The sequence below is a fragment of the Tamandua tetradactyla genome, chromosome 15 (assembly GCF_023851605.1).
Source record: "Tamandua tetradactyla isolate mTamTet1 chromosome 15, mTamTet1.pri, whole genome shotgun sequence".
In the NCBI taxonomy this organism is placed as follows: Eukaryota; Metazoa; Chordata; class Mammalia; order Pilosa; family Myrmecophagidae; genus Tamandua; species Tamandua tetradactyla.
The window spans coordinates 74,851,119-74,868,966 of record NC_135341.1 but is presented as its reverse complement, the minus strand read 5'-3'; the positions used below and the strand labels follow the sequence as shown (position 1 = coordinate 74,868,966).

At 38.8% G+C, this 17,848-nt stretch overlaps 1 protein-coding gene across 1 annotated transcript in view; it reads right to left on the bottom strand.

The window, feature by feature from the left end:
• Positions 1-17,848, bottom strand: part of NEK11 (NIMA related kinase 11) — a 346,803-nt gene that overhangs the window by 74,448 nt on the left and 254,507 nt on the right. The window contains exon 15 of the mRNA XM_077130110.1: positions 11,086-11,146. Coding sequence (XP_076986225.1) covers positions 11,086-11,146 — 61 coding nt within the window. The remainder of the gene's footprint in view (positions 1-11,085; positions 11,147-17,848) is intronic.

Below are 17,848 nucleotides of genomic sequence, written 5' to 3'. Positions count from 1 at the left end.
TCTGTCAAAGTGAAAAGCACAGTAGCACAAGGTTAAGTGGTTCTCAGTCATTTCCACACTGGATGTCTTAGAGTTTGAAGATTTTAAATGAAGGACGTTTTTAAGGGATTCAGAAGCCCTGATGCCTTCTCTGGTCTATATCAGTCATACTGTTTAGTTGAGATTAAATAGTCATTATTAGGGCTCAAAGGAAGAACTGAGGACTTATAATTTTCAAAAGCTAAGCTGATCAGACCTATCAGTGCACTAAAAGAATCTTAACGGGCAGAGACGTTTCATATCATTTGACATTTGAATTATTCTGTGACAACAACCAGTCTAGATCTGCAAAGCCTTCCTATAAATCATTCAAGGATTTGTATCATTCTGCTAATGACTTCCCTCTAGGAGTACAGAAAATTTCCCAAACATTAATGAGTGTTAAACTTCATACGTTTCCCTGGTTCCTAATCTGGTTACTCAAAAATATGAAGACGGCATTTTCCTTTCCAAGAAGGTCAATGAAAATGCAATTAGAAAGTGACATTCTGACCTTCTTCCTGGGTAGTGATGGACCTGAACAGCTACTATAGTTACACCACCTCCTGTTTGCAAAATGATAGCCCATAACCAGTGCTCCATCTCAAATCACCCCTTCCTAAGCACCCTCCTCATTGCTTGTGAAAGGTCATCTTTCTGATTGGGCTTAGAAACCAGTGGTTCTAACCCACAGGATAAAGTTCACATTCCTTAACCTGGCACATGAGATTCTCCATGTCCCTGACCCTACTCAGGTTTGCCCTCTCCTTCTTCAAACCTTACACTCTAGCAACACCAAACTTTTTTTTTCAGGTAAAAAATGAAATTTATTGAGCCATAATGAAAATTCCAATAAGTAGACTGCAAGATTGGTTGATTCACAGGCTCAACGATGTCTTCAAGGACATGTTCTTTCTTATTCTCTTACTCTTATTCTTTGCTCTGCTGTCCACAGCATTGGTATCACATTCAGGCTTAGGATTGGTTGTCCTCATGAACATACAAGGACTGCCAGCAAACTGGAGAAGAATGCTTCATGACCACGTCCAATGGGGGCTAAGGGAATCACTTTTCTTTCAAGGAGCCAGAATACCTCCTTGCCACTTGTTGGTCCAAAGAATGTCCATTTCTGAGCCAGTCAGCGGTAGGGGAGTTCTGTTATGGTTATTGCACATGAATTATACGAGGTAAATTTCATGCTGGGAAGCCCCCACAAAATCCATCATTGGCTCATTTTCCCCCTTCCAGTCTCTTCTTTTATAATGACGTATAATTTTAAATACATGAAATGCACAGATCTTAATTGTTCAATGAGATTTTACCATTGTGTAACCCATCTATTCACCACACAAAACAAGATAAAGAACACATATCACTCCAGAAAGTTCTCTCATGCGCTTTGACTCTCTATGTCAAAACAGTGTGGTATATTTTTAAAAAATGAATTTTGTTTACACCCACTCCATATTCACCAAGTGCACACTCTCCCTTCTCCCCCACCTTCCCCTCCCTTACTGCATCCCCTGGTAATCTCTCATCTCATTTTCACCTCTGCAGATTTACTATTTCTAGACATATCTTACAAGTAATATCATACAATATTCGTCCTTAAGTGTGTGGCTTATTTCACTGAGCACAATGTTTTTAAGGTTCATCCACCTTGCAGCATGGCTCAGAACTTCATTCTTTCTCATGGCCAAATAATATTCCATTGGGTGAACATGCCACATTTTGTTTATCCATTTATCTGTTGATGGACATTTGGGTTGTTTCCACCTTTTGGCTATTGTGTTATAGTTTCCTGCTATAACATCAAACTTCTTGATAGTTCCATGAATATACCCAGCTGTTTCCTACTTCTGAGCGTTCACACTGCTTTATCCTTTCTGAAGAGCCCCTCTTCCTGACCACTTGGCAAATTCTACTCATCTTTTGATTCGTTCAACAAAGAGTTATTGAGAAAATAATATGCGACAGGCTACATATTAGACTTTGAGAACGCTACAGTGAACAACCAGACCTTGCCCTGCTGTGAGATGGAGGAAATTACAAACCTCCCCCTCCTCTGCGAAACCTTCCTTCCACCCCAACCCATGGCAGATGCTTCCCCTCCATTTAGCTGGTTCACAGCGCTACTCATTAGTGTCCTGTAATAATTTTCTTCCCCGACTAGACTGGGAGTCCACTGAGTCAGGGACCTTGTCTTCTTCATCACTGTATATGTGACATCTGGCTCATAATGGCTGCTTTATAGACATTTGTGGGTAAGGAAGACGGGGAGAAAGGAAAGGTGAATGTACCATTCAATCATGGGAATTTCATGTGTTTAAAGTATCTGCCCTTGGTGAAATGGCCGCTGTCTACATTTTTAGCCTTCCCTGCGCCCTCATTTCCAGCCGTGTCTGCTCCTTCTCTAACTTCTCCCCTCCTTCCCTCTCCTAATTTGCCTGGGATCACTCAGCATCTTATTCATGACTGGTTTTGCTTCTTGTATCCCAATGGAAATTTCAGGGGAATTTAGGACTTTGGAGATGAGGTGCCTCGGTTGGGACAATATCTCCTCCATATATGAAAAAGCACCTAATGGGTGTTCTCTGGCATTGTTACAAGTTTAGCATTGTTTTTTCTAGGTCCCCACCTTTACTGTTGTCTGGGCCTATCTTCTAAATGTACCTCAACATCTGACTGCATATACAGTTTCTCAAACTCACCACACCTCCTTAAATGTCTGATGCAAAAGCTAAAGATAAGACAGAAATACAATTCTGATTCCAAGGAAACAATAACTCCCAAACACAGTGCCAGGTAGCTCAGCACATGCTGACAGCACCACAGAGAGAAAGAGAGGGAAAAAATCTACAAAAAGAAGCTATTTCTATTCTAGCTTATAGGCAAGTTTGATATAATATTGAGAAATAAATTTTTTATTTTATAGTTTAGTGCTGATTTGTGTGAATTACATATTGGGGTATGTGGGCAGGATAACGATTTCAGGGCTTAAAGACTTTAAAACCATGGTTTCCAAGTTTGGTCCAGACCAGTAGCATCAGCATCACTTGAGAACTTGTTAGAAAGCTCCCAAGACCTTCTGAATCAGACTGTGTAGGAATGGGACCCCGCAATGTACATTTTAATAAGCCTCCAAGTGTGAGAATACTGATCTTAAGTGTGAAAATGCTGATCTAAAGGTTTAAAACCAGTGCTACAGATGAGACTGATATACTGAGGTTGGAATGCAAATGGACACCTTCTAATTCAGGATCTCTCAACACTCCACAGATCCTAACTCATTCATCCTCTCTACTCCTCTATGGTCTAAGGGAAAACATCACTGTCTCTGTTTTAAATAGAAATGAGATAAAATCTGGGGTCAGAGGTTAGGGCAGACTACTGAACACATTTTCAGGGCTACAAAGTTAAAACTTGCTTGGTCCAAATCACCAGGAAGGACACACACATCTCTGTTTCTCTTTCCTCTTGTTGAGTGCTCTTGAAGACATTTGTGGAAGACATTTAACATTATAACATACTCAACAAGCAACTGACATTGCCAAAATGCAGAGGCTAATACTGAATATAAGAAAAACCTAGTTCTGTTTACAGAGGTTTCATTTTTAAGAGACAAGTCTTATAGTCTGGCATATTTAAGTTTAAATTCTCCCTTGGATTCTGTTAATATTCTTACATATATTAACAATCACAATGATTAATAAGCTCTATTCTTGTATCTATCTAATCTTCAAAAAGGAAGTTAAAGTACAGATACCAGCTACCTGAGCAATCTAAGACCCTATGTGAGGAAATTGTCTTCATGGCTCCTATGAAATGATATGGAAGTGTTTGGAGCCTTGAAAGCAATAATGTTTTCCTTTGCAATGAGGGTTCTACTGCAAATTCCCTTCTCAGACAGGTATTTCAAAAGCTCTCCCATCATCTCAGTGTCTGTAGCCATAATCAGAGGATCTCTTCCACTTGAGTAGCATCATGAGTTTGGCTCTGCTGCCCTGGTAGCCTAAGAGGTCACAGGAGGTCACCATGGTTATAGGAAGAAGTGGAAAGGTTAAGGGGCTTCCTATCACTACAGCTTTAGGCAGCAAGCACTTGAGCAGTTTACCTGAAGTCAGCATGGAAATGTCCTATAAAGAGCCCCAGCAGATGCCATGACACCAGCAGAGCATAGGCAACCAACACTGAAAACATACAGCTTTGCTGAACTTATTCAGAATTTTATAATCAATCTTGAAAGAACCATTTTAACTTAAGTGTACACGCAACTTTTTGTTTTATAAGCTACCATTGTTTTTATTTTAATTTATATATTTGGATTTACTTAATCTGTTCAATAATAAGGGTCTTCAAAAATCTTAATCCAGCTTTGAAGGCAGGCACCGTAAAGTAATAGGAACAAAATTGAACTCCTGGTTTCCAATGATCAACTCTTTTTTAAAAAATGGACTGTGCAAGTTTATGGGATTTTTAATCCTGATCCAATCTTGTGGGAGCAGCTATTTCTTTTCATCCTAATTCAGCACCATAGGCCAGAAACTTTTGATTAGATTATCTCCAGGGAGTTGTGATGTACCCAATTGTGGGTGTGACCTTTGATTAGATGGAGATGTGTCTCCACCCACTCCAGGAGGCTCTTGATTAGTTTACTGGAATCCTTTAAAAGAGGAAATATTTTGGAGAGAGTCAGAAACTCAGGGCTGACTGAAGTGACAGAGCCAACAGAGAGAGTGCTGACACAGATGCCAACACTTGAAGAACAGAGACATCGTTGTTCAAAGATGCTTGGAGCCTGGCTGAAGTTGCCACAAGATGTTAAACAAGCCAGAATCTGGAAAGAGCCAATGGAAGCCAAGACACAAGTCCAGCCCTGGAGAAGCAAAGTGAGGAACGCCCACAGGAACAGAGACTGAAAGCAACAGCTCTGAGAAACAAGGGACCAGCAGATGCCAGTCATGTGACTGCCCAGCTGACAGGTGTTCCTGACCCATCAACCTTCCTTGAATTAAGGTATCTTTTCCTAGATGCTTTAGTTTGGACATTTTTATAGGCTTAGAATTGCAAACTTTTAACTTATTAAATTCCCCCTTTTAAAAGCCTCTCCGGGGTACATGGGTAGTTCAGTGGTTATAATGCCCGCCTTCCATGCAGGAGACCCGGGTTCAATTCCTGGATTATGCAACCAAAAAAAAAAAAATACAAATACAAATAAATAAATAAAAAGCCTTTCCAGTTCTTGTATATCACATTCTGGTATCTTGTAAACTAATACATGGACTTAAAGAATTCATATACATAGTGTAAAAAGTCAGTTAACTGTATAAGGCTTACAATTTTAAAAGAGCAGTTCCCTGCCTTACATCCAAGTTCCATTTCCCAAGAAACCACACTCAACTTTTTAACTTGGTTTTGGCATTTAACTTTGCTGTCTATATTACATGTTTATATAACTATTTCTTGATTTTCCTATTTTAGATACTATCAGTGGATATGGGTTTAGCTCTTTTTCTTCTCTTACACACACAGACAAACATATATACCTTCTCTCCCTCCATCTTTTCAATATAAGTAGATATCACAATTTTTAGTTAAATAAGTTTTTAAATTATCATGTATGTAAATATTGTGTGCAGTTAATCCCTTACTGTATGCAGATTGCATTTCCTTTCTAACTTTTTGTTTTCCAGGGGTTAGTAATTGCCTTGCTATTTTTTTCTAATTACCTTTCTTTAATTCATCCCTAAACTCTCCAACCGAACTGAAAACTTCTCTCATGATGTTCAAACCCAATGGCTAATCCTTTAGTTCTGTTCCTCCCTAGGAGATACCCATTGTCTGCGTGGACTGCTCTCCAGGATTGTTGCCCAGCTGTCATCCAGGGAATGGATCCATCCCTTTACCATTATCCTGGGAATCACTTTAACCTGTGCCGTGTTTTACATCCCCTATCACCTGAATCCCGTGTTTTCCTCTTTCTTCATTTACTCCCACGTGTTGATGGAACATATCATCTGGAAGGTTACTGAGAAGTCATGAAAAGTCCATTTTTTGAAACCTTATTTTTGATATTGCATGTCTGGAAATGTCTATGTTCCTCTCTCACATTTGATTGATAATTTGGACAGACAGAATTCTAGGTTCAAACTTTACTGTCTTTTAGCTTTCAGTATTGTTGAAAAATCAAGAAACATTCCTTTACCTGAAACTTTGTGACTTGTTTTAGTCTCTCTAGAAAATTTTCTTATTTCTCTATAAATTTCTCCTTTTTTTTGTGGTTGTTGTTCTTTTTTCCTAGAATTTCTACAAGTTAGACGCTGAACCTCCTGAATTGATCATTTTATTTTCTTATTTATTACTTATATTGTGGGAAATTTCCTCAACTTTATCTCCCAAAACTTCCACTCAATTTTTTATTTCTTCCAGCAAAATTATAATTTCAAGAGCTTTTTCTTATTCTCTATATATTCTTTTTGTTTGTTTCATGGAGATAATATTGGAGATTGGAGCTGGAACAGGATGTATTTTAGGATGTCAATTATAGTTTTAAAAAATTTTTCCTTATCTTCCCCACATTTTTTATTTCTTACATCCTTCTTTCTGTGTTTTTGTTTTGATTTTTCTCTTTTTATAGTTCTTCAGATATCTGCTGACTCTTGGTTGTGTAATCATATTTAAGTGTGAAATATTAAAAGCCAGTTGAGAACAATTATTGTATGGTCTCCTTTAGAAAATGCTTATAAGAAAACAGGGGCCTGGATTGTAAGCTTTTATAGCAGACACATTTAGTCTGGAGTGGTAATTATTATTTCTGGACTTTGAGAGGCTTTTTTATATATCTATAACCTGGTATTTAGAGATAAGAATGAAGCCAATCAGGTCGGGATTAAGGTAATTCAGAACACAGGGATAAGGAAGACATTGTCTATATTTTAGAACAGCATCTACTCTTTGAGACCAAAGGAAGAAAGGTCTATTTTGTCTGGAACCTAAATTTTCTGTAGCACAAAATCTAACTCAACCTGTCTAATAGCTCATTTGAACAACTGAAACACAGGATAAGAATGAGGGCCTTTAATCCCGTATAGTTTAATGTAATGCCTGGATACATTCTAGTATATAGTAAGCAGATAATCAAAAGGTATTGGCAAAGTTCCTCAAGGGACGAGAGAAAAAATATGAAACTATTAAACTTTACCATCAGGGAATCCCCTGACACTGTATCAAACATTGGGGACGCCCGATCAATAGGCCAAGCCTTTCATCCTGAGGCTTACTCTTGTGATGCTTATTAGATAGTGGAAAATTTAGTCTACCTATAGGTATGCCTAAGAGTTACTTCTGGAGGACCTCTTCAGTTGCTCACATGGTGCCCCACCCTCTCTAAGCCCAACTCTGTAAGTGAAAACATTGCCCTTCTCCCTACGTGGGACATGACATCCAGGGGTTTAGGTCTTCCTGGCAACAGGGAGATGATTCTCAGGGATGAGTCTAGCCCTGGCACCATAGGATCAACAATTCCATCCTGATCAAAAGGGGGAAAAGAAATGTGACTAATAATGTTTCGGTAGCTGAGAGATTTCAAATAGAGCCAAGAGAATACTCTGGAGGACACTCTTATGCAAGCTTCAGTTAGACATTGCTTCCTATCGTAAATTGCCAACCCCCAACCAAAACCATTCCAGCCAATTCTATAGAACACATAGGGCAATATATAAGATTCTACAAAGGTTTCATGCACTGGGATAACTTTCTAGAAACCTACAACCTCCAGATGGGTCCCTGGACCAGATAAGCCCTGAAACCTAGAGAGGCCAGTCTCTATAGAACACCAGCTAGTTCCATCCCCCTACCATATATTATTGACAGCCCCTTCCAATGTGAAAAAATTAGAAAGAGCACAGCACAAATACCTCTAAAGAGTGGGACAGAAAGATCAAAGGTGATGGTGGAGTTACTATTATAGAGAAAGTAAGGTTTAACAAATGAATATGATTGCTGAATCATTAAATTGATATTTCTTTTAGCCTTCAGTATCTTAGAGCAGCTAGAAGTAAAAACCTAAAATTGTGGAATTATAACCTATGTCAAACTCTGAAATCTGTTCAACAACTAATTGTTGTGCTGTGCTTTGAAATGTATTGCTTTCTTGTATATATGTTATTTATCACAAAAAAGAAAAAAAGTCCACTGTGATGATTAAAAAAATATTTATTCCTTCCAGCATCCTACATTCTGGAACAGCTAGAAGGAAAAATCTGAGAGGATGGTATGGTAGCCCATGACAAACTTTGGGATCTGTCCCATAACTACTTGTTGAAGTGTGCTCTGAAAATTATTGCTTTTTTCTTTCTTTGCTTTTTATATATGTTATAATATACAATAAAAGAAGTTTTTAAGAAAAGCCAATTGAAAGCTCTTTCTGTGGATTCATAGAATTTCAACTGGTAGGGTTCATCCCTGTCATTTTCTTGGGACATGTCAATATTTTAGGATTTTTCCCTCCCAGAGAGATGGTGGAGCCCCTGCTTTTCTGAGTGTTTCAGAAATCAAGCGGGGATGGTGTCTGGGGATGTCATCATCCAGCACACAGACTTCCACTTCATCCCTCTGTTTTCATCACAAGGCATGACCCTGCCCTTTGGTTTCCCTACTGCCCACAAATCAAGAGTCTCCCTGATTCAACACCTCCTCAAATCAAATCTAGTGTCTTATTTTTTGACTGTGGAGAGGAATCAATCCCATAGCTGGTCAGCAGAGGGAAAGGGACCTCAGGTACACTGTTCCTCATTCATACTGTCAACCAATCCTCAGTATTCAGCTTTACCCACATCCTGCCTTCAGAGGTAAGTGGCGCCTCCAAACCCTGAGCTTTTCTGAGATTCTATGGGATCAGTTGGCTTGCTTCTCCTGGCTTACCCCTCCCTCTCCCTTCCTCCCCATACACATCTTCAGCAATTAGCTTTCAGCTTGTTATGCTGTCTAATTCAATTACCACTTGTGATAGGTTGAATTATATACCCCAGGGGGGGAAAAAAAAAACATGTTCTTAATCTTAAACGATTCCTATGAGTGTGAATCCATGGTAAATAGGACATGTTGAAGATGTTATTTTTAGTTAAGGTGTGGCTTTATGAGGTTGAGCCGCAATTGTTTTACTGGAGGCTTTATAAAGAGAAAGTCACACGGAGAAGTAGAAGCAGGAAGTCGACAGAACCCAGAAGAGAAAGGAGAAGACAGCCCTATGTGCATCGCCATGTATAGGAAAAGCAAAGGGCCCAAAGATCGCTGGCAGCCAGCCCCAGAACACCAAAGTCTTCAGGGAGAAAGCATTGCCTTCTCGACCTCTGGACCTTGGACTTCTCCTAGCCTCAAAACTATAAGCCAGTAAGTGCCCTTTGTATATGCCAACCCACTGTGTGGTATTTGTCTTAGCAGCCCAGAAACTAAGGTACCACTCATCCATCTGCTTTGTACCTTCTAAAATTCATGAACAGCTCTCATCTGCTCCTATTTCCTCTCCTTCTCCCCTTGTTCCTATTGGTTTATATCAGTTTCATTATTTTTCCTCTCATTTTTGTGGGGCTCCAGACAAAGATAAATGTGTATTTTTACTTTACTCCTCTAATGCCCATTTTTTAAAAATCAGCATCTAGAAGGGAATTTAGATATCATCTATCCAATCATGTTATTTCAACTTTAAAAAAAAATTGCAGTTGAATCTTTTTCAAGCCACAATCTTTATATAGAAACCCAATTTATAAAACAGATAAGAGTGAAACTAGTTTGGTTGAAGCTGATTCAGGAGCAGGGTCTGCACTTCACTTCTCTTAAAATATTTTAAAATATCTGTTAGAAACCACTTCTGCACAAGACACTGTCCTAGACTCTGGAGAAACAGAGATGAGCAGTGCAGACATGGCTTCTGTCCTCACGCTGCTCAGTACACTTCCCCTTTCTCCTTTCCTAGTGACTCCCAAGGGACCTGGTTTAAAATCTACTTCTCTAACCCAACAGAGGTCCAGAAGGGAGGGTGATTTGTCCAAAGGAAAGCTGTCTGACTCTTCAAGTCCATACTTTGGAGCTAAATGTCCCTAATGAGTGATACTGATGTGCAGCTGAACAGATCAGATGCTGATGGTCAGGAGAGAAAACCAAGGAGCTATGTTATAACTTAGATTTCAAACAGAAATGTGGAATAAGCTAGGAAAGGGAAGTAAATTATTCATAAAGTCCCTAATAAAATAGAGGTGAATGCTGACACACCTTAGAACATTGCCTTAATTGTTCATCTTTATTCCTGCCATCCCCTTGAAAGAGATTGCTTCTGGTCATATAATTGAAAAATAAAAAAACCTCACAAGTCAAATTTCAAAGGAAAAAGTAACTCAGTCCTTTTCTCCCAGGAACTTTAAGACCATCCTCTGCTATTCTACCCTTGTCAGGTGTGACAATTTATCTTCTTGTGCTAGAAGTTATCACAGTTGGGTTTTGTGGATTAACAAAAAAAAAGAAGAAGAAAAGAAAAAAACAAAGAAATAGCATTTTATCCTTGAGGCACAGCAATCCCATTTATCGAGACTGACAATGCTAAAGAAATTTCAGCTTTGTTTTTCAGACCGAATCTCTTCCAGTAACTGACTGACCTTCAGAGCGATGGTCCTTGCAGTTTGACTGAATGCAGTTTCCTTCTACAGGACAAGTGGGATGGGAAGAACCTTTTTCCAGGAAAACCTGTGTAAACTGTTATTATGCATTGCTAAGTCACCATCTGATCTCATTGGGCAACTAGATTTCAATTAAGTCATCCTTGGAGATTAGGAAACTCCAAGTTTCCTAATTTAAAAAGCAAAAGTTTCCTATTTAAAAAATAATAACAACAAATATTTCTTCTTTGAGTTTCCTGGCCTCTGGGCAAGACACTCAACTTCTGTTGGCCTCAGTTTTCCTCTCTGTGAAATATCAAGTTTGGACAGAAATATCTGTCAGATTTCTTCCAAACTGTCTACTTTTTGGATATTCCAAGAGATCACTAGATTTTGGAATTAGAAGAAACTTACTCACCTACAGAAGTGCAATCCAGGACATTTTCCAAACACCTGACCAGTGCTTCAATATCACTGCCCTGTTAAAACAAGAGAGATTGATTTCACCTGAATAGGGGAAGAATAGTTCATACATGGAAAGTGTTCATGCTATATTTAAGTAATAAAAAATTTAAAAAAACTCTGGTTGCAAAATTATTTTACAGTATTGTCCCATTTTTAAAAGAAAAACATCTCTTTCTATATGTATATCTATGTCTCTTACTATATCAATCTATAGATCTATTGCTGTATCTATCTGATAGGAAGAATATACACTAAAAATGTTAACAATGGTTTTGACTGAAAGATGGGCATAGGTGACATGTATTTTCTCCTTTGTGTGTTTACGTCTTCTACAAATTGCCTATAATAAAACAATTATTTATTTAATCTATAAAAATAGTAAAAGGTATAAGAATGAAATTAAAAATTGTATTCAATCTATAACCTACTCAGCACATCAGGCATCAAGTGAACATGTTTTCCTGGCAAATGCCTCTCCTAGTTCTTCTTTGGAAATTTATGGTCTTTGAGGAGTAATAAATCTAATTTACTTCTCATTTACCTTAATCCACAATGAGAGTCAGGCACACCCATGAGAATTAAGGAGGATATCCCAGAACTAAATTTGATAACAAAAATTATCTTCTATACTAAATAAACATCTATCCTCCATCCAGCAGTCTGAAAGAACACCATACTGATCAGGGAAAATGGAATGCTTACCTGTACCATTTCAAACCAAGCAACATATTTCATGCTGCAATAATTGTCTGGATTTTAGAAAAATGTACTAGAATATTAAACTACTCTAAAGCATTACATAAATATGCTGGATTTTATTTTATAACATCTGATGGGATTTGAATGGCCATTTTTTTATGCACATGGTAAAACCCAGTGTCATTTCATGCTCAGAATCTATAGAGAAGGCAGTGATGACGAAGGCCTGGCCAGTCAATGCTGGTCAATGAGGTCAAATTACTAACTCAAGACCCCAAGTGTCCAGCCCTTGAATGGAGAGGCAGGTACCAGGCTCAAGAACAGAAGAAAAACCAGGCCCCACTTCTCTTCTGCACCCTTGTGTTCTTCAACTTGCAGGGACAGGTTTGAGTCAGAAGGGAAGACCTCAGCAAAGAGACCCCCTCTACTGGAGGAAAAACAAAACACGTTGGCACACAAAGGTGATGACACCAACCAGAGAAGTCCAGGTTCTAAGCCCGGGTCCTCTGCTGCGTGTCTAGAACAAGTAGCTTGACCTCTAGGATTGTAGTTTCTGCATCTGTGAAATGAGGAGGTTGAATCAAATGATTCAGACGAACAGTTCTAAAACCCTGTTCTTCTGGCTATAGAGCTCGACGGTCAGTGAGTGTGGCATATTGCTTTGAAGACAGCTACGACAGTCCCTCCCATCCCTGTAGTCCTAACCCATTCCTCAAATCAAGGAGAGTCTCTTTCCCTACTCTTGAATCTGAGCTGGCTCTGAAAATTCCTTTGGCCAAAATGCAGTATGGGTACTTCCGTAACTCGCCCTTTAAAGGATTTATAGCTTCTGTTTTTCTTCTCTTGGAAGCCAGCAACCACATAAAGAACTCCAGGCCATCCTATTGGAGAGATCACATTTAAGAGGCCTCGGAGCATGAGAGGCCACATAGAGGAAACTGAGGCACCAGCCAACAGTCAGCACAATTGCCAGACATGTATTTGAGGCCATTTTAGATCCCCCAAGTCAAGCTTCCAGCTGAATGTAGAAACATGAATGACTTAAAACAATATCAAGGGGAGAGAAAGAACTATCTAGTGAGCCTAGGCAATAATGGGCTCATGAGAAACAATAAATTACTGTTTAAGCCACTAAGTTTGGGGGCGATTTTTCACCAGCAAAAGGTAATAATAAATAAATTGAGGTTGCTAACCAGGTCATTCCATTTTTATATCTCCAGCACCTAGCACAGTCCCTGGCATATGACCTGTGCACAACTGCACAGGTCTCATCCAGATTTTGTGATTTGCAAAGAAGTAAAACAGCAGAGTGGCATCTCTCCTTGGGCTGTAGTATACCTTCAGTTAGATAGCAGACTCTGCCCCAACTCAAAGCAGATCCTTAGGGAAAGTGGAAGAAAAAGAATACTACAAGTCAGTTAACTCCTCCAATTCTCAGTCTCCTCAACTGTCAAGTACAATGGCCACTAGGTCACACAGGGCTCTTGTGAGAAGCAAATGAGATAATATACATAAAGCTCTTAGTATGGAGCATAACTCTTTGGAAGAACTCAATAAATGGGAGAGGGGAACTGAATAGGGTGGAATGAGGTGGGAGGACAGACACACAGAAGATTAAACATCAGAGTCCCAATCACTGTGCCTGCTACAAGGCATGGAGATTCTGAATCAAGGCCATGGAAATAGCAAGAAAGAGACCAGGCTGTAGAAAGCATCTGGATGGCTGAGATACATCAATCACATCTTCCTAAAAGAGAGGATAGGGAGCACTAAATAATTCTAAAGGTATTGAATGAATGAATGCTAACTTTCATTAAGCTCTTAATATGTGTCATTATTGTATTAACTTACACGTACTTATTTAAGATTTATGATGTGGGTGCTGTTGTCCCATTTAACAGTTAAGGAAACTGAATCATAAACAAGTTTCATAACATGGCCAAGTCACAAACCAGTATGAGGTAGAATGGGCAGTATATATCTCCAGAGCCTGAACTCTTCTTAGACACTATATTATATATGTATATAAAAGAAATAAAAGGTAGAGCTCTGAACCCTGAGAAATTCATGTTATTATTGGAGGAACCAGGGCAGAAACTCATGCAGAAGACCTAATGGCAAGCACTTAATGAGATATATATGAAATATATATGTGCCTAGGAACAAGATACAGCTAAGGAGGGGTTCGATGGGACACTGTGAGTTCTTTAACATCTTCCAACTGCAGGTTCTGAAGAGTTAAAACAATATCACTTCTCTGGCCAAATATGGCCTTGGCATGAGGTATGCACACTCTTACAGTGGGTTAAGCAAAAAAAGTTATGGGTATATGAGCACTTGGAACCCCTGCTAATCTCCCTTGCTTACCCTGAGGAACGTGAGCACAGAGGTCCTGGAAAATGACTGAGCTGGAATTATATTCCCAACAAGGGGCAAGTGATATTGTAGGGTGGGATTTTTTTCATTAAGTTGTTTCCATGAAGATGTAATCCACCCAATTGTAGGTGGGACCTTCTGATTAGGTGGTTTCCATTGAGATGTGTCACCACCCATTCAAGGTGGGTTGCTTACTGGAGAGCTTTAAGAGGGAACCATTTTAGGAAAAAGCTTCAGAGCTGACAGAACCAAGAGAGCTAGCATGAGACCCAGACATTTGGAGATGCAGAAAGTAAATGCTGCTGGGAAGCCATTTGAAACTGAGAAGCTAGGAGAGGAAGCTAGTAGACATCACCACGTACCTTCCCAGCTGACAGAGGTGTTCTGGACCCATCCGCCTTTCTTGAGTCAAGGTACCTTTCTCTGGATGTCTTCGTTTGGACATTCTTATGGCCTTAGAACTGTAAACTTGCAGCTTAATAAATCCCCTTTTTAAAAGCTATCCCATTTCTGACATACTGCATTCTGAAAACTTTAACAAACCAATACAGCATATATGAAAAACCCACAGTCTTTCACACTCAATGGTGAAAGACTGAAACTTTCCATCTAAAATCTGGAACAAGACAAGGACACCCACAATCACCATCATCATTCTGCATTGTACTGAAAGTTCTAGCCAGAACAGGTAGGCAAGAAGAAGAAATAAAAGGAACCCAATTTGGAAAGGAAGAAGTAAAACTTTCACTTTTTGCTGATGATATAATCTTATATATAGAAATCCCCCTCAAAAGTCTACAACAAAGCTACTAGTGCTAATAAAAGAATTCAGTAAAGTGGCAGGGTACAAGATCAACACACAAAAATCAGTAGTGCTTCTATACACTAACATTGAACAATCTGAGAAAGAAATCAAGAAAAATTTCCATTTATAATAGCAACTAAAAGAGTAAAATATCTAAGAATAAATGTAATCAAGGATGTAAAGGACATGTGCACAGAAAACCACAAAACATTACTAAAAGAAATCAAAGAAGACCTAAATAAATGAAAGGACATTCCATGTTCATGGATTGGAAGACTAAATATCATTAAGATGTCAGTTCTACCAAAAATGATTTACAGTCAACATAATCCTAATAACAATTCCAACAGTCTTCTTTGCAGAAATGGAGAAGTCAATTACAAAATTTACTTAGAACGATAAAGGGCTCTGAATAGCCAAAAAACATCTCAAAAAGTAGAATAAAGTTGGATAACTCATATTTTCTGAATCTAGAGCATATTACAAAGCTACAGTGGCTTAAACAGCATGGCAGTGGCATATGGATAGATATATTGACCATAAATTGAGAGTTCAGAAATATACTCTCACATCTATGACCAATTGATTCTTTTTCCTTAATGATCTGTTCAAGTTAACCTTTTTAAAAACAGTTTATTTACACACTATGCATTAATCCAAAGTATACAATCAATGGCTCTTGGTATAATCACAGAGCTGTGCATGAGAATATTTTCATTGCTTGAAAGAAAAAAAAATTCATATCCCTTATATCCTGTGTTCTAGTTTGCTAGCTGCTGGAATGCAACACACTAGAGACAGATTGGCTTTTAATGAAAGGGGATTTATTTCATTAGTTCTTCAGAGGAAAGGCAGCTAACTTTCAACTGAGGTTCTTTCTTACGTGGAAGGCACAGGATGGTCTCTGGGTTCCAACAACTTTCCCTGGGGTGATTTCTGTCTGTATCTCCAAAGGCCTGGGCTGAGCTACAAGTGCTGAGATGAGGTATGCTGAGCTGCTTGGGCTGTGCTTACATTGTGATCTCTCATTTAAGCACCAGCCAATTAAGTCAAACATCACTCATTGCATCAGGCACGCCTCCTAGCCGACTGCAGATGTAATTAGCAACAGATGAGGTTCAGGTACCATTAGCTCATGTCCACAGCAACAGAACTAGATGCCTTTACCTGGCCAAGTTGGCAACTGAATCTAACTACCACACCCTCCTATTATTGAGACTTAGCACTGGTATAGTACCTTTGTTACAACTGATGCAAGAATATTAGAATGTTACTGTTAACTATAGTTCATAGTTTGCATTAGTTGTATTTTCCCCATATACCTCTCTATTATTAACACCTTGTAGTAGTGACATACGTTAGTTCCAGTTCATGTAAGAACATTTTTATATTTCTACAAATAACCACAGTCATTGTCCACAACAGGGTTCATATAATATAAAGTCCTTATATTGTATCCTTTAGCTTCCCGTCTAGTGACAAACACAATCCTAAAATTCCCCATTCCACCATAACCACACCCATAATTCAGTGTTGTTAGTTACACTTACAGTAACATGCTACCATCACCTCCATCCATTTCCTAACATCTATAATTAACCTTATCAAAAATTCTTTATAAATCAAGCATCAGCTCCCCATTCTCTACCCTCTCTCTAACTACTGATAACCTATATTTTAGATTTTAGCTTCAAGAATTCTCATTATATTTAGTTCATATTTGTGAGATCATACAATATTTGTCCTTTTGTGTGTGGCTTATTTCACTCAACAGAATGTCCTCAAGCTTCATCTGTGTTGTTGCATGCATCAGGACTTCATTCCTTCCTACAGCTGAAAAATATTCTGTTGTATGCATATACCACGTTTTATCTATTCATTGGCTGAGGACACAGGGGTTGTTTCCATCTTTTGGGAATTGTGATTAATGCTGCTATGAACATTGGTGTGCAAATGTCATTTAGCAATCCTGCTTTCAGTTCTTATGAGTATATAGCTCATAGCATGATTGCCAGATCGTATGGCAATTTTATACATACCTTCCTGAGGAACTCCAAAACCATCTGTTCTAGTTAGTAAGCTGCTGGAATGTGATATACCAGAACTGGAATGGCTTTACAAAAGGGGAATTTAATAAGTTACAAGTTTACAGTTCTAAGGAAGTGAAAGTGTCTAAATTAAGGCACTGACAAGAGGTTACCTTCACTCAAGAAAGGCCAATGAGTCAGAAATATCTCTGTCAGCTGGCATCTGCTGGTCCCTTGCTCCTATGCTCCATTGCTTTCAGCCTCTGTTCCTGTGGGGGTTCCTCACTTCGCTTCTCTGGGGCTGGCTTTCATCTCTTGACTTCCCTCCAGGTTCTGGCTTGCTTGACATCTCATGGCCATGTCTGCTGGGCTCCAAGCATCTCCAAACATCTGTGTCTCTGTTCTCTAAGGGTTGGCATCTGTATTTGCTCTGCTATGAAGTTTCAGTCAGTTCTGTTGTTTCTGACTCTCTCCTAAATGTTTCTTCTTTTAAAGGATTCCAGTAAACTAATCAATACACACCTGGAATGGGTGGAGTCATATCTCTATCTAATCAAAAGTTCACACTCACAATTGGGTGTATCACATCTCCATGGAGATAATATAAACAAGAGTTTCCAACCTACAATATTGAACTAGGATTAAAAGAACTAGCTGTCCCCACAAGATTGGATCAGGATTAAAACATGCCTTTTCTGGGGTACATAATACTTTCAAACCAGCACATTCCACCCTTTGGATCCCCCAAAAGAAATGTTCTTTCCATATACAGAATACATCTACTCCACTACAATATCACAAAGCCTTAA